This window comes from Crocuta crocuta, unplaced genomic scaffold (assembly GCF_008692635.1).
Source record: "Crocuta crocuta isolate KB4526 unplaced genomic scaffold, BGI_CrCroc_1.0 scaffold149, whole genome shotgun sequence".
Classification (NCBI taxonomy): Eukaryota; Metazoa; Chordata; class Mammalia; order Carnivora; family Hyaenidae; genus Crocuta; species Crocuta crocuta.
In genome coordinates this window covers 1028153-1048904 of record NW_027551561.1, presented here as the reverse complement: position 1 = coordinate 1048904, position 20752 = coordinate 1028153, and the positions used below count along the sequence as shown (strand labels likewise).

General features: G+C 49.1%; 1 protein-coding gene across 1 annotated transcript in view; it reads right to left on the bottom strand.

Annotated features, from left to right (window-relative positions):
- Positions 1-14561, bottom strand: part of CCDC92B (coiled-coil domain containing 92B) — an 18170-nt gene extending 3609 nt beyond the window's left edge. Inside the window, exons 1-4 of the mRNA XM_077749823.1 lie at positions 14506-14561; positions 6702-6854; positions 2560-2607; positions 4-217 (exon numbers count right to left, since the gene is read on the bottom strand). Coding sequence (XP_077605949.1) covers positions 4-217; positions 2560-2607; positions 6702-6831 — 392 coding nt within the window. The 5' untranslated portion in view covers positions 6832-6854; positions 14506-14561. The remainder of the gene's footprint in view (positions 1-3; positions 218-2559; positions 2608-6701; positions 6855-14505) is intronic.
- Positions 14562-20752: the final 6191 nt, after the last annotated feature.

The following is a 20752-nucleotide window of genomic DNA, read 5'->3' as shown; positions in this document are numbered from 1 at the left end:
TGCTGCTGCTCGGTGCCCAGCACCGTGGCGCGGTGGCTGCGGCGCCGCAGCTCCTCCAGGAAGCGGCGCTCCTCGGCGCGCAGGCTGCAGCGCAGCGCGGACACCAGCGCCTCCCGCTGCGCCACCTCGCGCCGCAGCTCAGCGTTGGCTGCCGCCCGCGCCGCCAGCTGCGACTCCAGTGCGCGGCACTTGCTCTCCAGCTCCCGGGACGCCGCCTCTGGAGAGGGGAGACGGAGAGGAGAGGTGACGGCCCCCGCCTGGCCGCGCCACATTACGGAGCCCCGCACCTCCCCGACCACCCGTCCTGTCGCGCCCTCCCTCACTGCCACTCGTGGGCTACACTGGCCTTCCTTTCACTTCCTCAGGGCGCTAGCCCCTATCCTACCGTCTGGCCTCTCCCCTAATACTTCAGGTCTCAGCTTAAATGCAAAACTCTCCCTGACCATTGTTCATACATGCACACCCACAAAATTTGTTGAGCCCTTATTATATACATTGTGTTAGGCACCGGGGATATGGTGGATAATAGAACATTCCTCATGAAGCTTGCAGAAAGCACAGTGGGAGAGGTACAGTACATAATCACAAATGAATGTGAGGCTGCATCAGTGACAGGGGCCAATGCCATGACTAACTGGAGACTGCGACCTAATCAGGCGTCTCAGTACAAGAACCACTTGGGCTAGGCGGAGTTGGAAGAATGAGTTGGAGTTAAGTAGGGAAGAGGGGAGAAGAGGGTGCTCTGCATCCACCCACGGTAGAGGGTAGGAGAGACATGCAAAAGTGAGGGACTGAAAGACCTGGGACTTGGGAATGTGAGCAGGAAAGGGCAATCGGTGTGGCCTGAACCTTGCTGTTTCCTTCATAGGGCGTTTGTTCTGTTTTGTACTTTCTTGCTGTTACTTGTTTATTGTTTGCCTTTGCCCAACGCACTGGGTTTCAACACTGTATATATATTGGAACAATCCAGAGAGCTTTACAAAATACTTTCCTGGGCCCTACCACACAACAGTGGAAGCAGGATCTCTGGGATGGGACCTGGGAACTGGTACTTCTTCAGTGTTCCCAGGTGATTCTAATGTACCCCCAGAGCTGGGGACCTTGCCTCCTGGATCATAATTCTCTCCATTTCAGCAGGCAACACACCCGGGGATTAACACATGTGAGTGACTGTAGGGACATAGATGGCTGAAAGGTGACAAAAGGTCATCAAAAGGTGACTCAGAAAGGATATGGAAATCAGCAAGTGGTAGGAGAACAAAGAAAGGGAGCTGTGGACCCCACTGAGAAAGAAGATAACAACCAGGACACTGGGCAGTGCCTTGAGCTCAGATGACCCCAGACACCCTTTCATAGGAAGGACAGTAGGTGGGGTGAAGGTTGCCGTTGTCACAGAGCTGGTGTTTGGGATGTATGCCTCCTTCCTCCAAGCACCGAGGCGTGAAGAGGTTGCCCATGGCTGCCACTTAAAGAAGTGGGCAGAATTTGTTCAAGTCTATAAATGTTAGAACTGTATGAACAAATATGGAAAGGATTTGTAGGGCTTTCAATATTTTACCTGAAATTTCCAGCCTTCTCCATGCCTAAGTCCTGGTCTTGTATGTAGCTTTTTTTTTTAATTAAAAAATTTTCTTTTTAATTTTAGAGAGTGCCCGAAAGGGAGAGGGGCACGGGGACAGAGGAGTCCCTTCCCAGCTAACTTCCTCCCTGGTAAGAAAGACTACATAGTGATTCATTTTAAATTAAGCATTTACTGAGTCCTTCTCCTCTGGCACTTGGAGACAATGAAAAACATCCAGGTTCCAGTTCTCAGAGATCATATAATTTTGGTGGTTAAGAGCTCAACAATGGAACCCCTCCCTTAAAAGAAAAGTTTTAATCATAGCAAAACGCAACATAAAGTTTACCTTCTTAACCATTTTTAAGTGTACAGTTCAGTAGCGTAAACTCACGTTGCTTTGAGTTTTGCAAAACCAAAACTTCGTACCCATTGAACACCATCTCCCCCTCCCCATTTTTATGGGTGAAGTAATAATCTGTAAACAGATATTTTAGTGGAATTGCTACAATGGCAAGAAGTCACGCTTTTGTCAAATGAAGGATTTGCTGATGTGTTTCTTTTTTCTCCTCATCTAGGCAAAGTTCCTTGGGCCATGGACTCCATATTGCCATTGTGTTGCATCTCAACATTCAGCATCTTGGAGGGTGTGAACATTGACTGTGGAGATCAATTATGCAAGGATGGGAAGGATTAGGGAGGTGGGTCACAGAAAGGAATGAAGTTGATCAGGTGGACTTCCAAGATACCATCTCCTTCCTGCCTTCATTTTCCTATTTTGAACAGAGACATGGATACAAGGTATGGTGGTACAAGTTGTTCACTGTGCAGTGTTACCCAGATGAGTCGGCAAGTGGGACTGACATCCTGCACTCTGCCCAAGAGTGGCTGTCTCTCAAGTCTGGACTGGGGACAGAGGAGGCTTGAGTCTGATCAAATAATGGGGAAAAGGTAACCTGTTGGCCCCCATGGCATTTCCCCACTAGTCATCCTTCTCTTACCTTGCTGGTGAAATTGGGCCTCTCTCATCTCCAGGTCATGAGTCAGTTCTGGGGGGAGAGAAAATAAAAGGCAGTGGTGTGTGTATGTGTGTGTGTGTGAGAGAGAGAGAGAGAGAGAGAGACAGAGACAAAGACAGAGACAGACAGAGAGATATCAGGGAATCACAGCTCAGTACAAGTGACAATATTACCATCCTTAGAAACGATCTAAACCACCTCCTATGCCTATTTTACTGCAGTCCAGTGAGGGGAAGAGGTGAAGAGAGGTGCAAAGCACAGCTTGAAACTGATTGGCCTGATTCTAAGCCCAGAGATCTTTCCAGCGCAAGCAAGGTGGCCTGCGTTTGGAGGTTAGCCCATCCCTGTGGGATGGAGGAGCCTGGCTCGCTTTTGAGGCTGGGGGAGGTACTAGCTCCTTCTCAGAGGTGATATACAAATATCAGAGCCATTCTGGAGGACCCCCGCTGTGCAGGGCACAGCCCCTTTAGTGTTGATACATTGGGAAGTCTGGAGTGTCTGGGCTGCTTGGGGGCACTGGAGAGGGACTCAGGGCAGTGGCTCTTTACCAACACGTGTTTCACTGGTTTCACAGCCAGTACGGCCTTGCCTGTGTTATTTTCTGAACATCATCCCTGCTCCTTTTCAACCCTGTTCTCCGCCATATTCCACAGGGCAAGAAGAGGGGCTTCAAGGAGGACAGCGCCACCTGGTGATGGAAGGCCTGCATGGCACTTGGCTTGCGCTGAGGAGGCGGGGTCAGCCAGCTAAGGGCATATTGTCGCGGAAGTTTCCTCCTGGGTTGTGGCAGCCCAGNGGGAAGACTCCTGTCTACTCAGTCCCCATTACTCATTCCCCATTCCTCACAGCCCAGAATGCCCCGCCCCTCAGCCAGCTGAGTTTGATCATTTTTTCAGCCCCGCCCCAACTCCCCTGACTCCACCATGACTCCACCATGGCTCACAAGCTGGGAAAAGGTCAGGAGAGAGTCTGGCTGCAGCGGTGACAGAAAGCACCTGTCCTGGAGCACGTGTGTGTACCTGTAAGGGTGCAGTCGGGTACCTAAAGGAAGTGTGAACCAGGGAGTGGGATAAGGTAGCACATCTCTGGCATCAATGCCCACAGCACCTACACAGTCTAGTCCTGTGGGCCCTCACCTGGCTCCTCCCTTGGGAGGCCAGCCGTTGCTAAGGTACTGGGCCTTTTGCTGTGACCTGAGTCTGAACCTGCTTCCTGGAGCCCCAGGGAGGACCCTGATGACTCCACCCTCCAGGGCTTCCTGGAGCCAACTAGGCCCCTCCTGCAAGGCCCTGGAGTAGCCCAAGGGACTTTGGCTTTGCCACCAACTCCCTGTGGGCCAGTTTCACCCTTAACCAGGGAAGTTGGGGGAGAGGAGATAGAATCCAAGTTGGGCTCCACTCTCTCACCCATCAAATCTCCCTGCCCATCTTCTTTTTAGAAGAGCATGCAGTGAGGTCAGATACCCGGTGTGACCTTGGGCCAGTCACAGCACCTCTCTGAGCCTCAGTTTTCTCATCTGTGAAATGGAGACAAAATCACACCTGCCTCTCAAGGGGCTGTTGCTAGAATAAACAGAGGGCCCAACCCAGGGCTGAGTGCTGAATACATGGGTGCAGATCTTGAGTTCATCCAGGCTGCCCCGCCAACCAGAATATACCCACCCACCTCTTAAACCCCTTCATTTTGAGTGACACCCCTTTTTGGCAGGCTCTTTCTGAAGTCCTGCCCACTTGGTTCCTATGCTAGTTCATCCCCTCTCCCATTCCCTCTCCCATCCTCCCTCCCCAGTGGGGGAGGGGCAGAGAGAGAGGGAGACACCGAATCTGAAGCAGGCTCCAGGCTCTGAGCTGTCAACACAGAGGCCCCTGCAGGGCCCGAACTCACAAACTGTGAGGTCATGACCTGAGCCAAAGTCGGACACTTAACCGACTGAGCCACCCAGGCGTCCCTTAATTTATTTTACTTTTAAAAGTAGGCTCCATGCTCAATATGGAGCTTGAACTCATGACCCTAAGATTAAGAGTCGCATGCCCTACTGACTGAGCCAACCAGGCATCCATCTAAGTCCCTGTTTAATTCTCTTGAAAAAAATTTTCTTTGTTCTGTTCCCTTCCCCTCATTCCTCCACCCCTTGGAAGAAGGGCCTTATTCAGTTATTTCAGCCCCAAGAGTGGCTGCTCCAGGCCAGCCCAGTGTTATTTTTATCTCCTTAATAACCAAGAGGCTGCAGTCCCATACCAGGCTGAGGAGGGTGGTGGGGGCTGTTCCTGCCTATTACACTTTCTTGGGATCCTGGCCTGTGTTCTGAGTGGAAGGACCCAGGTCTTCAGAATTCAGCCAAATCATAAAGAAATTAGGGCAAGAGCTATAGGGTCTTAGGGTCCACTCATCTTGATTTCACTTTAATGTTGTTATTGCAATGAGAGAGTGGCATCAGGCAGGGGTGAGTCTACATGGGTCATCCCTGACCCATGGGCTGGCCTCTACTGCCATCTAGCTTCGGGGGAGATTGCAGGGAGCCTGGCCTAGGAATGTAGCAGCTGGATCTATATGGAGCCAGAGGACGGCGTGGGGGCAGAGAGTCAGGACGACCAGCCTCTCGAGTCGCAGAGTGAGAAGCCAAGCAGGTCACTGAGTTTCCCTCCGGAGAATGGGGAGCCTCCCAGGAGCAGAGGCTAGAAGGGAGGTTGAAACCTGAGCATCCTAGGGAGAGATTTGCAGAAAGCTGCAAGAGGCATGCACAGCTGGGAATCTGCAGCTCTGGATTCTAATCTTGGCTCTGTCACTGACATATTGTGTGGCATGTGCTCTCTTTCTTGGAGTCTCAGTTTGCCTAGTTGTATAATAAAGAGGTTGGGCTGTTCCAGGTGACACATTCTATGAGTCGTTGACTCTAACACCCAGCCTCTGAGAGAGCCGAGGAGCTGAAGCCTGAAGTCCAAGAGCAGGGGTCAGGTCTGGGAGGTGGCTTCCTTCTTGGTGCCTCCTTCTGTCTTGTTCACAAATCCAGCTGGTTGCCAAGTCCTTCCCTTTATCCTGTCTCCCACTGGTCTTCCCCTTTTTGCCCCTTTCATCTCTCCCCCAGACCATCTCTTGGCCCATCACTGGTATCCCTGCCTCCCTTTCCCTCCAATTCATCTTTTACACAACTGCTGAGTTTTGTTAATAGGGCATGACGCTGCTTAGAAACCTTCAGTGGCTCCCTACTACCTGGGAGGGCAGGCCAGACTTCTTAGCCATCCTGATACTCTTCCATGATCGGGCTCCGGCTGTACTGCTCACCAGCCTTAAGCACAGCTCTAGCCAGTCAAATAGAACTTTCCCTGCGCTTTTGGCTTTCTACCTTCTGGACTTTGCCATGCCGCTTCCTTCATTTGGATTGCTTTCTCCACCTTCATTCCCCCATAATGCCTCAGCAGGTCTACATCGGATTCTCAGGGAGTGGAAATGCTCCCTCCTCCGGGGAGCCTGGGGTGCCTGGTCTCCTCCATCACCCACACCTTAGCCTGGACATGATCCTACCCATGACCTCTCATTGGCCCTCTTCATTTTCTCTCTCTTTTTTTTAATTTTTAATTTTATTTATTTATTTTGAGAGAGAGAGAGAGAGAGCACGCGTGTGAGAGCGAGCATGGGGGAGGGGCAGACAGAGGGAGAGAGGGAGAGAGAGAGAATCCCAAGCAGGCTCTGCACTGCCAGCAGAGAGCCTGACGTGGGACTCGAACCTGCGAACCATGAGATCATGACCTGAGCCAAAATCAAGAGTCGGGTGCTCAACTGACTGAGCCACCCAGGCGCCCGGCCCTCTTCATTTTCTGTATGTCTTAATATTACCTCCCCAACTAGCCTGAGGGCTTGTAAGGTTTGGGAGATGCTTGATGAACACTTAGTGGAAAAGGACAGGAATCCCTAAGAGTGGGCCCCAGGTTTGCTTCTGCTGCTAAACCAGAGCCCTTGGCTCTGATACTCGTGCCTCACCTCCCCAGACGTTTCCTCAGCGAGAGAAAGGGGTGCGGAACACTCACCTGGCAGCGTTGTCATGAAGTTTAGAGAGGCTCACGGTGGGCCCTCCAGCAGAGCCCCCCCCCTCCCCCCCCCCCTGCCCGCCATCCCTCCGGCCTCACCTGAACAGCGTTTCTGCAGCCTCAGGATCTCCAGGTGCAAGTCTCGCAGCAGGGCCATCTGCTCCTTTTTCAGGAAGCTAATGTGGCGTTGCACACTCTGGATCTGATGCTCCAGGGACACGGTATCCATGGCAACCCAGCCCTGGGCCCCACCTGGGGGAAAGACGAGAAGGTAAACCCACATTTTGTGGGGCCATCTGCCCTGCCCCCCCCCCCAGATCCCTCATAATGTCCTGCAGTCTGGACTCCCATTGCCACCAGGTAGATGATTCTACCTCTGCGGCTGTTTCCCCCACGTTTACTCACTGAATCTTCATGCATGTGTTGTCAGGGGAGCATAATTATTCCCATTTAATAGATGAAGAGCCAGAGGTCTTCAGGAACCAGGAAAAGAAATGGCTTCACTCCCCTGCCTGCATGTAACTTTAGCCTTTCTACTTCTCAGAGAGGAACACAAATGGAGCAGCAAAGTCAGTAAAGAGAGACGGAGGCAGTTTCTAGGCTGCTTCTTAACCAGGTGTGTGACTGGGCAAGCCCTCTCCCCCTCTGGGCGCTTTGTTTTCTCATGGCTAAAATGAGGGAATTGTGGAGTAGGAAAACCCATCCCGCCAGCATCCCAGCTCACCCACCAGCTGGTAGACCAGTATAATGGTTAGAGCACACCCTCTTCCGGTTCTAATCCATTTTTCTGACAACCTTAGTCCAGGACTCTGGGTTCTTCCAGATCACAGACGAGGAAGATCTGATGTATATTTTACTAAGACCAACTCTATGGGCTGAAGGCAGGTGGCAGAGTCCCTTTAAAATTTTTTTTTAAATGTTTTTATTATGGAGAGACAGAGAGAGATTATGAGCATGGGAGGGGCAGAGAGAGGGGGAAACTCAGAATCTGAAGGAGACTCCAGGCTCTGAGCTGTCAGCACAGAGCCCAACTTGGGGCTCGAACTCACAAACCGTAAGATTATGACTTGAGCCAAAGTCACTTAACTGACTGAGCCACCCAGGCACCCCCCAGAGTCCCTTTTTTTTTTTTTAAATATTTTTTATTTATTTCTAGGAGAGAGAGAGAGACAGCGTGAGCAGGGAAGGGTCAGAGAGAGGGAGTCACAGACTCTGAAACAGGTTCCAGGCTCTGAGCTGGCAGTCAGCACAGAGCCCGACGCGGGGCCCGAACCCACGATCTGCGAGATCATGACCTAAGCGAAAGTCGGACGCTTAACCGACTAAGCCACCCAGGCGCCCCAGAGTCCCTTTTTAAAAGAGGAGTTGGATGGGGCACCGCCTAGCTCAGCTGGAGGGCATATGACCCTTAATCTCAGGGTTGTGAGTTTGAGCCCCACACTGGGGTGTGGAGATTACTTAAAAATAAAACCTGGGGTGCCTGGGTGCCTCAGTTGGTTAGCATCAGACTCTTGATATCGGCTAAGGTCATGAGATCGAGCCCGCCTGTTGGGCTCTGTGCCCTTGCCCCACTCACACATGTGCTCTCTCTCTCAAAATAAATATATGAACGTTTAAAATTTTTTGTTGATTATTTTATTCATTTTTTATAAAAATTTTAAAATGTTTATTCATTTTTTGAGAGAGACCGAGCACAAACAGGGAAGGGGCAGAGACAGAGAGAGAGAGAGACAGAATCCAAAGCAGGCTCCAGGCTCTGAGCTGTCAGCACAGAGCCCGACGCTGGTCTCAAACTCATGACCTGTGAGATCATGACCTGAGCTGAAGTTGGACACTTAACTGACTGAGCCACCCTGGCATCCCTACCAAGTCTTTCCCCTAGTTGAGCCTTCAGATGAGAATGCAGCCAATCTTAATTTCAGCCTTTGGAGGCTCAGAGCAGAGGACCCAGCTAAAATGTGCCAAACTCCAGATCCTTGGAAACTATGAGATAACAAATTGATGCTGTTTTAAGCCACTTAGTTTATGAAAATTTTTTATGCAGCAATAGAAAAGTAATACAGACTTGAAGGAAGGGTAGAAATTAGAAAAATAAAGAAAAAGAACATTCCAAACATTGCGGTAGGATAATACTGATAGCTTCCATTTACTGAGTGCCAGCTATGTGCCAAGCCTTGTGCTAAGTGCTTCACATGGTCTTTTCAGGGAACAGAGACATTGTCAATGTCAATGAGGATTGAACTGTAAAGTATTAGGGGAGGGGCGCAGGAAGTGAGGCTTAGCTAGAGAAGGATTGGGCATAGTCTTGCAAACTATGCCAAGAATTTTGGATTAATACTAAATGAAATGGGAAGTTATATTTTTAAAATTTTTTAAAGTTTATTTACTTATTGTGAGAGAGAGAGAGAGAGATAGCTGAGGAGAGACTGAGAGAGAATCCCAAGCAGACTCTGCACTGACAGTGTAGAGCCCAATGCAGGGCTCAATCCCATGAACGATGAGCTCATGACCTGAGCTGAGATCAGGAGTCAGATGCTTAACCAACTGAGTCAGCCAGGAGCCCCTGAATTGGGAAGTTAATAAAGGATTTTAAGCAGAGGAGGGACATGATATGACTTGCATTAAATTTTTTTTAGTGTTTTATTTATTTTTGAGAGAGAGAGTAGAAGTCGGGGGAGGACAGAGAGCGAGAGAGACACAGAATCTGAAGCAGGTTCCAGGCTCTGAGCTGTCAGCACAGAGCCTGACCTGGGGCTCGAACTGGTGAACCTCGAGATCATGACCTGAGCTGAAGTTGGACGCTTAACTGACTGAGCCACCCAGGTGCCCCCTGCCCTTAAAAAATTTTTTTTTTAATTTACATTTTTAAAAGATCGTTCTGGCTGCTGTGGGGAGGGCAGATTAGAGGGGGCAGAGTGGATATTGGAGGTCAGCTGGGAGGATGGAGCAGTGGTCAAGGTGAGAGACTGTAGAGGCCTGGACCAGATGATGGAGGTGAAGACAGAGAGAGGTTCCAGGTGTATCTTGGGGGTAGAATTGGCGGCACATGGGAGTGGATTGTATTAAGTCATGATGATGGGGAGGGTGAATGTTTGGGATGTCTCCTAGTTTTCCAGTTTGGGCAACTCAAGTATGAAAGCACATTTGCTGGATTTTTCTACGATTCCTCATCTTGCACATTAGACCTCTTTCACAACGGACCTCTTCTCTAATCTATAATCACTCCCTAGGTGATCTTGTCCAATCCCATGGCTATAAATACTATCTATTTACATAGTATTATGCTGACCCCTAAACTAACTCTTTCCTGCATGCTAGACTTACTGCTTAAGACCACCATTTGGATGTCTAATGGGTCCCTCAAATTTACAAGTCCCAATACTGAACTCTTGCGATCTGTCTTACAAACATGCTCGTGCCCACTGTTCACCATCTTGATAAATGGCACTGGTTTTTATCTATTCACTCGGTTGCTCAGGACAAGAACTTAGGAGTTATCTTTGACCTCTTTCTTCATATTCCACGGCCAATCCATCTGCAAACCTAGTTGTCTCTACCTTTGAAAATCTGTATCGTGAGTCCAGTCAGTTCTCACTGTCTCCATTGCTGTCCCCCCAGTCCCAGTTCCCACCACCCCTCTGATGTACCATTGCGGTAGCCTGTGACTGGCTTCTGTCTTCCACTCCAGCCCCTTGTTTCCCAAGCAGCAGCTAGAGTTCCTTTAGCAAGTCTGATCATGTCTCCCTGCTCCCCACTCAAAACCCCCCAACAGCTCCCCATCACACTTGACACCTGGTCCAGAATTCTTACCAGATCCTATACAATTGCCCCTGGCTCTGTTCACTCTCATCTACTACTGGTCTTCCATTTCTGGCTCCACCCCAGCCATTTTGGCTTCCGTACTGTTTCCTGAATACGCCAAGCACACTCTTGCTGCAGGGACTTTGTATGTGCTGTCCCATCTCCCAGGAATACCCTTCACCCAGATACCCTCATGACCCATTCCTCCCCTTCATTAAGGACTCCGCTCAAATGTTTCTTCCTCAGAGTCCTCTGATCACCTGATTTAACATAGAACTCTCAGTCACTCTCCACTCCCTTAACCTGCATTGTTTTTCTCTCATGAACTTATCGCCACATGAGTATATTACATTTTGTTTCTTGTCCATTTCCTCTGCCAGAGTGTTGGCAACACAAGGTGAAGGTCTCTGTTTTGTTTCCTCCTGTTCCCTAGTACCTAGCACAGTATCTGGCAAAAACAGTATACTCAGTAAATAGTCGTAGAATGCACAAGTGAGTGAATTTGTCGAGCTGGGGCAGACTGATGGAGGAGCAGATTTACAGAGGAGGTAAGTTCAAGCCTGAGACATGTTAGATTTGACAGGCTTAAGAGACCTAAGTGGGCAGAAATAGGTGTCCAGTAGCCAGTCAAATATACTGGTGCATAACCCAGGAGGGACAGACAAGCTCCTTTGTGCTCTTGTATAACCATGTTGACATGTGTGTGTCCACGTGTCTGCACTTGCACTGAGCCTGTGTGTGTGCCTTGAGGAGTGCACGTATGTGTACCTGCAGGTGGATGGGGGCGGGGTTTCTGCTTCTCTTGCGTCTATGTGTCTGCTCTGTGCGCACCTAGAGGATGAAGGCATGTGGGCCTCTGCTTATGATGAAGAGAGAAAATATCTGTTCCCAGCCACTGCAGTGTAAGTGTCTCTGAAGTGTAAAAGCCTTTTCCATACAGCCCTGGAGACTGGACCCTGGCCATTGTGAGAGGCTGAGCCAACCAGCTGTTTCTGAGCCTTCCCAGAAGGATTTGAGGATTTGTTTCCAACTAGGCAGGCTGCTCTTCTCAGGGCAGAAATTTGGGTCACAAACGATCTTGGCAGATAGTCTTTCTTACACATTATTGTTTAGTTTGTTTGGGGGAGGGCAGGAAATGGAGTGGGGAAGGGGAACCACAATGCAGATCTCTCATGTGTGGCTCTCACACACACTTCAGAAGGCCCAAGCCAGGAAAATGTCAGATTTTCTCATAGAAATGCTGCCTTGGGGGCACCTGGGTACCTCAGTATGTTAAGCTTTGACACTTGGTTTCGGCTTGGGTCAGGATCTCACGCTTCATGGGTTTGAGCCCCGTGTCAGGCTCCGTGCAGGCAATGTGGAGCCTGCTTGAGATTTTCTCTCTGCCCCTCCCCCACTCATGCTCGCTCTCAGAATAAATAAATAAACTTAAGGAAGGAAGGAAGGAAGGAAGGAAGGAAGGAAGGAAGGAAGGAAGGAAGGAAGGAATGCAGTCCTGGAAACCTCTGGCTTGAGAAGAAGCTTGTGCCTGAGGTCTTGGTCCAGGCCAGTGGCAGCAGCTGATGGATTAGACTTACCAGCTTTATCTTCTCCCCACATCCGGTCCAAGATGCCCTACCTTACAGGTTAAAGTGAGAAGGGTCCCTTGTCTTTGTCCACTGTCCTGGCCACCTCAGGGTCTGTACTGTTTCACTGCCCAACCTTCTGCTGTGCTCCTAGTTATTCTTCATTTTAATTTTCTAACTTGATGAAAAATGTTCATTTAACAAGTTGTCTATTTAAAAATAAAAAGGAGGGCCTGTAACACAGGATTCAAGTTTATAGAGTTAATCCTGAGTACTTTTTGCCGTGCTTCTCATCTGTGTGGAAGTTACAAATAGTTTCCCCTGGGGGAAGTTGCTGGGAGAAGGCTTCTGTGCTCAGGTCTCCACCCACAGACAAAATGTCAGGCTCAGGAGCCCTCTGACCCAACACAATTCTGACTCTCTAAGGCCTGGGCTCCTGGTCTCTGAAAACGACCTCACCTCCTGCTTCTCTTTTCGAAGCTTCTGGGTACCCACTTTTCTTGCCAGCTATCTGATTCCAACTGACATGGCAAATAGGAAACTGTAGTTCTCTCCCCTTTCCCTTGCTACAGTTCTTTGGGTTGGAAGAACCACAGAAAGTGCAGAATCATAGCATTCAGGGCTCGGAGGGGCCTTTAGGCCTTTGGGAGTCATTGGTATGCAAATTTTGCTCCATAGAGCCCAGAGTTCTGCGGACGAGTCTCAGAAGTTATCAGAATGGTTGGAGGCACAAGGCAGGGATAGAGGCTTTGTTATTTTTGCCCCTTTTATATGACAGGCTTGTACATACAAATTCATTGGAGAAAAGGCTTCTGCTAATCAAAAGTTTGAACATCACTTTTAGAGTCCAGTCTTTCCTTGGGTGGCTAAGCACTCCCCCTCCCTTAACCTGGTCAATGTCCCCTGGCCTCTGCTGCCCCATCTCGCCCTCAGGCAGACAAAGTGGCAGGAGAGGCACCAGAACTGAAGACTTGCTTTCTGCTTGTGTGGGGTTTGCATTTTCTGCTACCCCTCAACCCCGACTACTTCTCTTCTCCCAGTTTCAATTTCGTTCTTTGTGTTTCTTTTCTCTTTGGGACTGAAAGTATTTATTGAGTCAACAAATATCCTTGCACTGTTCCAAATACTCAATATCCACATTTTGATAATAATAATCATCACTGCATAGGTACTAATACTTACATAACAATAATAAATGGCTGGCACTGTTCTTAGCATTTTACATACATTAACTCATATTAACTCATTTATGTTTATAACAACCCTACACTGAAGGTTCTATTAGTATATCCACTCCATAGATGAGGAAACAGAGGCTCAAACAGGTTAAGTACCTTGCCCAATATAGACAACTATAGTGTTTTGGCAACTAGGGGCACCCACTAGGTGCTCACCCTGCATTAAGGTCCTTCAAATCTAAACACAGTCCACATTTACAGTCTGATCTCTTCTTCTTTGGGGTTCTACCTTTTGCTGCTTTCATAGCAAACTCACCCCGTATCCGTGGATGGACACCCCCAACCCTGTCTCTGCCTCCTGAAATCTGCCCCATCCTTCAAGGCCCTGCTTAAAGACTACTTTTCTTACTAACCTTTCTTGACCCTCACCAAGCTGGAATGACTCCCTTCCATTGCTGTGTTTCCCAGGAATCATTCTACCATGTATCACACTTCTTCCCCTCTCTCCCCCCGCAACCTCTGTGTGAGTGCACAGGGGTGCCTGGCTTTTACTCTAACCCATAAGCTTCCTGAAGGCATGACCTTGTCTTTAAGAATCCTTTGCATGGAACAGGTGCACAGTGAATGTTGGTAAAACAGGGAGAATGAGTTCAGTGTTATTGGGAATCACCTAGGCAAGTAAGTGCATGTATGAGAAAGTAATCCCCCCTCCCCCCAGGTCCTTGGCTCTCCTAGGGACTTGAGCTGGAAACAAGAAGTCAGCCTTTGACAAATGTCTGGGACTCTGCAAGGTGGGCTCACCTGGCCAGTGGGTGGAGCCACCTTCTCCAGGGGTCTTGGGATCCTCTCCACTCCAGAACCCCTCTTCCTCGGTTACCCCTAGGCTATGGGTTCTTCCTTCACTGAAGGGGAGAGCTCTCAGGACTCCCAGCCTCAGCAAAGCTGAGTGTCCAGGGACACGGGAGTGGGATGTATGAGGAAACTGGAGCCCCCATTCCTTTCGGTCTGGATGTTCTGCCCAGAGAAGGTAGAGGGGGATATGGAGACTAAGGACGGTGAAGAGGGGTACCAGGGAGGACAGGGAAAGGAAGGCATAAAGATGTGTGTGATGGGAGGTTGCAGGAGGTGGCGGTGGCTCGACCTCAGGCCGCTCTGGACTCTTCGCCAGGGCCGGTAAGGACCTGAGTCTGGGTGGCGGAGGACAACTTCTGCCAGCAGCCCGCGGGTCCTGTCCGCCTCCCGCGCGCTGCGGTGCCCAGCCCAGCGCCAGCCCTCCCAGGGGAGCTGGAGCTCAGGCCCCACTGCTCCCCGCCCGTGGCCACCCGGCTGTCCACCCCCCACGCCCACCGGCCTCCTCACCTTCGGGACCTGAGGGAGCGACGGGCCAGCGGGGCCCTGGGTCCGGGCCAGCCTGGGTGGGGGGAGGCGCTCTTCTTCCCCACGCTAGCTGCGCTCGGGGTTCCGCAGCACCCGCCCGGGCTGCGGCGCCATCAGCTGCTGCGAGGCTGCGGGGCTGTCGGGCCGGGGCTCCGGGNGGGAGGGGAAGCTGGCGGGGGGCAGTCGGGGGAGGGGGAACCCCAGGAGCCCCGAGAGCCAGGCCTGAGGACCCCGGCGAGCAGCCGAACTCAGGGAGCTGGCTTTGGCTGCGAGCTGGAAGGGAAACCCAGGGAACCCGCGNGATCAGCACCGCGGACAGCGCCCAGGCCGGTAGGCCGCGATCCGCTCCGCCCCTCTGCCCACCCACTGGCGTAGTAACCAGTGCTATGCCCACTGGCCCAGGGAACCGTTGAGGGGAGGAGGGGGGTGGGAAGGAACAACCTGACCAAAGGTCAAGAAACCTATTCCGTGCCTAGTTGGCAGCGAGGCTACCCCACACCTCTCACTAGCTGTGTGACCTTGGGTGAATCACATCACCTCTCTGGGCCTCAATTGGAAGACATCCTCTTTTCCTCTGTGAGAATCCCAAGAGCCAAGAGAAAGTCTTTCATAAACTCTGAGGTCCAGAACATTGGTACTGATACGTTTCCACTGCACATGGGAGACTTCTGGAGTTGGACTACCCGACTTCTAATTCCAGCTCTACCAATAACTTTCTCTTCCAGGGACCTTGGTCTCCTTATCTGTAAAATGGGATATTGATGGTCTGTGCAACCCGTAAGTCACTGAGTTGTTGTGAGGATGAAATAAATTAATATTTGTAAAGTAATTAAAGCAATGCTGCATTCTCACTAGGCATTCGTGTTCATGATGGCAAGGGACCAGGTGGAATTGTCTGAGTGGCAGGTGGCTCAGTTCTAGGTAAGTCATTTCCATCTCTGCCTTAAGGGGCCAGAGGAAGGGTCTGAGGGGATTCAGGTTAAAAGGCTGATCTGACTTTTCCCACACCATTGCCAACCAAATATTCCATGCCCTGGCCTTTGGGGCCAAATATCCAGAGAAGTCCTCCACTTTTGTCTCCAGAACTGGAAGACTCTGGCATGTGGGCTTTGGAAGGGGTTTTGGCAACTCATTAGCCTCAAGGGCACCCTGCCTTCTCTCTATGGATCTCTTTCCTCCCTGCTGTCAACTTTTAAGCCTTCACTGGACTTGGGTGTCAATAAATAATAGCTGCTCCTAGAATATTCTAATCCTCAAAAAGTTGAAGAAATAACTCTCTTGTAGGTCTCTTGGCAAGTAGAGTTCCTATTTTGTTCAAAAGTGCCTCAAATCCCACTCTGTAAGAACTCCAGATTCTAGCTGTGCTTTGGGTGGTCCCACATCAGCCTATTACAGTTGGTAGAGCGAGTGACTCTTGAGTTTGGAGTCACGAGNTTCTAATCCTCAAAAAGTTGAAGAAATAACTCTCTTGTAGGTCTCTTGGCAAGTAGAGTTCCTATTTTGTTCAAAAGTGCCTCAAATCCCACTCTGTAAGAACTCCAGATTCTAGCTGTGCTTTGGGTGGTCCCACTTCATCCTGTCTTTCCTGAAGAAACTACTGAGAAAGGAGCAGAAAGGCCAGCACTATCTTGCTTCATAGTACCTCTCTGTTCCTCCAAGGGTAGTGTTCTTGGACTGGGTACTGTGTCTGGGTCTCCAGAAGGGCTATGGGTTCTGATAAACCATCAGCTCATCAATGATTTTGATTAACCGTCAGTACTGAGGAAATAACCCCTCACCTTCATGATGTATTGGTAAGAAGGCTGAAAGATACGCTTAGTATCCCCCAAAAATCTGTGGTATGAAGGAGCTTGAAAACTTGGGCTCTCAATGTAGCTCTGTTACTTACTATTTGAGTAATTCTGGGCAAATCTCAACCTCTCTTGGCTCTAGTTTCTCCTCAGTGAAATGTGAAAAGTAACATTTGCTCCGCCAATAGGATCATTGTGAGGATGTCAGGAGGAGAGGGTGAAAGTATTCTGTGAAGGGCATGCAGATGGGATTGTTATGACCACATCCCAAATGTTTTTCTCCTTGATCTGTATAAGAGAGATCTTGGGGCTTTGGCTTTTCATCAGCTAAAGCAAACAGTCCCGCCCCAGATGTTTGTCCGAGGGGTGGCCCTGCCTCATGGGAGGCTCCGGATTTGCCCCAAGAAGCACTTCTTATAGGGTCCTGCACTGGGATCTGCAAGACCTGGCCTCTAGGGCTGTCTTCAGGACACGTGCAACATCTTTGGCTGGAAAACTATCCATACGTGAAACAACAAAAGATGTGTACAAACCACTCATAAAACAACTGAGAGTGATGGGCAGCAGAGCTGAGAGAGCACCATATGAAGACGGAGCTGGGGCCTGGACGTGGGGCAAGGGGTCTTGGGGGGCCTCTTTGAGGTTAACAGTCATAAAGCCAGATATAGAGTAATGCTGAGCAAAGCTGACTGCGTGGCACTCTAGCTTAGGTTGTAAGGAGACCCAGACATGTGAGATATGGAGTTGATGACACCAGAGATGGTGATGTTGATAACAATTAACATTCATTATGCACTTTCTCTGTGCCAGGCAATCTACTAAATACTGCTTAAAAATTGTTTTTATTGTTTTCAAAATTAAGCTTGTTGTTTTTAAAAGTAAACTCTACCCCCACTGGGTCTCAAACTCATGACCCNCGAGTTTGAGCCCCACATTAGGAGCAGAGCTTACTTAAAAAAAAAAAAATATTAAAAGCCTAAAAAGAAGTGTACATCTCACCTCAGAAGTAATGATCTCACCTCAATATTTTAGCTGAGCACTTTACCCACATAAACTCATTTATTTTCTTAAATTTTTAATGTTTATTTTTGAGACAGTGAGAGATAGAGTGTGAGCAGGAGAGGGGCAGAGAGAGAGGGAGACGCAGAATCTGAAACAGGTCCAGGCTCTGAGCGGTCAGCACAGAACCCGATGTGGGGCTCGAACCCACAAACCGCGAGATCATGACCTGAGCTGATGTCAGAAGCTTAACCGACTGAGCCACCCAGGTGCCCCTAAACTCATTTAAACTGTAGAGAAATCTTATTAGAAGATTTCTCCCCATTTGTAGGTAGAGAAAACGAAACTCAAGAGAGGTTAAATTTAACACCACCCAGATGTAAGCAGTGGAGCTGGGTGGGACTCAGACTCTAGTCCAGTCAAGCCAGAGGTGACTTCATTAGGTCTCTCAGTGAGGGGATGGAGCCAGCTCTGGAAGAAAGCATCTGCAGTGGTCATGAGGTTTAGGGGAAGATGCAAATGAGCTCAAAGAGTGAAATGTGGGTAGCAGAGAAGGCCTAAAAGTTCCCTTCATCTCTTTGTGACACCTTGGGATTCTGACTTTCTGAGTTCTGTTTGGGTAACAGCTCCGTATATAGGTCAGTGTCCTGTCAGGGAACAGACGGCACATTTAAAATGGATCATTTGAGGGGCGCCTGGGTGGCTTAGTCGGTTAAGCGTCCGACTTTCGCTTAGGTCATCATCTCGCAGTTCGGGGGTTCGAGCCCCGCGTCGGGCTCTGCGCTGACTGCCAGCTCAGAGCCTGGAGCCTGTTTCAGAGTCTGTGACTCCCTCTCTCTCTGGCCCTCCCCTGCTCACGCTGTCTCTCTCTCTCCTAGAAATAAATAAAACATTAAAAAAAAATTAAAAGGGATCATTTGAGAAGAGTTAAGGGACTATTTACGAAGCTGTGGACAGGGTTTAAGGGACAAGAGATAGAGCTATTACCATCCCTAGGACTAGAGGGACAAGAGAAGGCAGTTAGGAGAACTCAAAAAGGGGGATATGGGGGTGCCTGGGTGGCTCAGTCTTTTAAGCATCTGACTCTTGATTTCAGCTCAGGTCATGATCTCATGATCTGAGATCAAGCCCTGCTTTGGGTTCTGCGCTGACAGCCTGGGATTCTCTCTCCTTTTTCCTCTGCCCCTCCCCTGCTCACTCTCTCACTCTCCCTCAAGGAAAAAAAAAAAGAACAGAAGGATATGGGGAGAGAGCTGCCTAGCAGGAGCTGTAGCTTTCCTTAAATGGAATCAACTGACCCACAGTGACCTGGAAGGGAGGAAGCTGAGGAATAAGTAGACTGACTTCACTCTCCTGCCTCCCAATACCCTGCTGGTGACTTTCCAGCCAATTCCAACGAGCAGCCAGAAGTTAAAGGAGGTCATTGACATTGCCTGTACAGGTTGACTCCCCGGTGCATAAGCAGGGTGGAGAAAGACGGGGAAAGGTTCTGGAGGGATGACATATCTGGCACAACCTTCCTTATCAGCTTGGGTCTTATTTGCTGTTCTTTGCCAGGCCATTGCCCACCGAGCGCCCTAGCATCGGTGGGGACCAACACTGCCTCTCCATGCAACAGGGTTACACAGGCAGCTCTTTTCTTTAAAGACTCTGGTCATACTGTCCTCACCTCCTGAGTTAAGAGCTTGGAGCCCCAAAGGCCACCTAGCCTGGGTGCCTTAGGATTCTGTAGCTATAGGGATGGCATGTAGGGAGTTCTGACATGGGAAAGCCAGCCAGAGATCATGTGGGGACACCTCTTTGCCCACCTTCTCAATGAAAGATCAAACTAGAGCAAGGCTCCGCTTTCCTCAGTGGTGAAATGTCTGATTTTGATAAGATGGTCCCTAACGTCTCAGCCCTGAATTTCAGTCTTTGATTATTCCTTTTTTTTAAAAAAAAAGAATGTTTATTTATTATTTTGAGAGAGAGAGAGGGGGAGGCACAAAGAGAGAGGGAGACACAGAAACCAAAGCAGGTTCCAGGCTCTGAGCTGTCAGCCCAGAGCTCAACATGGGGCTTGAACTCACAGACAGTGAGCCAAAGTCAGATGCTTAACCAACTGAGCCACTCAGGCACCCCTAAACCTTTCATTATTCCTAAACCACTAGCACAGCAACAGGCACGAACTGTGTGTGTATGTGTGTGTACTGGGCTACAATTTGGCCTCAGACACATCCCCTACATCTTCCTCCATCTAGGGCAGAGAGCTCAGGAGCTCACCCGACAGGTATCATTGAAGGGAACCCCAGGAGTTCTCCCCACTGTGTCTCAAATCCATTCATTTTTTTGAAGAGTTTTTGTTGATGTCGGTTTATTTTATTATGTCCAATTTAATTTATTTTAGACATCATCATAAATTTATTTACAAATGTACTTTTTTAAAAAAATATATATTTTATTTGTTTCTGAGAGAGAGAGAGAGACACAGCGTGAGCAGGGGAGGGTCAGAGAGAGAGGGAGACACAGAATCTGAAACAGGCTCCAGGCTCTGAGCTGGCTGTCAGCACAGAGCCCGACGTGGGGCTCAAACCCACGAACCGTGAGATCATGACCTGAGCCGAAGTCAGACGCCTAACTGACTGAGCCACCCAGGCGCCCCTCAAATCCATTCATTTTAGATCACTTTCCATGATCTTGGGCAACTAGCTCCCAAACTCTTTGGTGATCCAGTGTAGCTGTGGCTCCCTTTTTCCTTTATTTTCCACTAGCTTTATAGTAGCTTTGTCACACGTGATTTTCCTCACTTTGCCTTAAATGTACCACTTTCTACAGCCAGTTCTTTTCAATATGTTTTATTAGAGAAGTATTAGAATTACATTTTAGAAAGACTGGGAAATGAATACAAGTAACAAAAAAATGTGCCTATAATCCTATTGTCCTAATGCAACTATTACCATTTTTGTGAATTATCTTCTAGTGTTTTTATACCCATGATGATTCACCTACTTGTTTTCATGCCATGACTGTCTGATTTTTTTCAGCACATTGGATCATAACTTTTCTTTCATGTTTCTAAATCTTTATTGTTTTGCAACCTCTTAAAGATAATTGGCTATTTGTACTTGGTTTTTGCCTTTTATCTGTCAGAAATAAATTATTACTTTAAAATGATTTTTTAGAGGGGCACCTGGGTGGCTCAGTCAGTTAAGCTTCCAACTCTTGACTTGGGGTCGGGTTCATAGGATCGAGTCCTGCGTCAGGCTCTGCACTGACCATGCAGAGCCTACTTGGGATTCTCTCTCTTTCCTCTCTCTGCCCTTTTCCTGTGCATGCATGTGTGTGTACTCTCTCTCAAAATAAATAAATATTAAAAATATAAAATAAAATTATTTTTAGGGGTGCCTGGCTGGCTCAGTGAGGGGAGCATCATTTCAGGATCATGAGTTCAATCCCTGTGG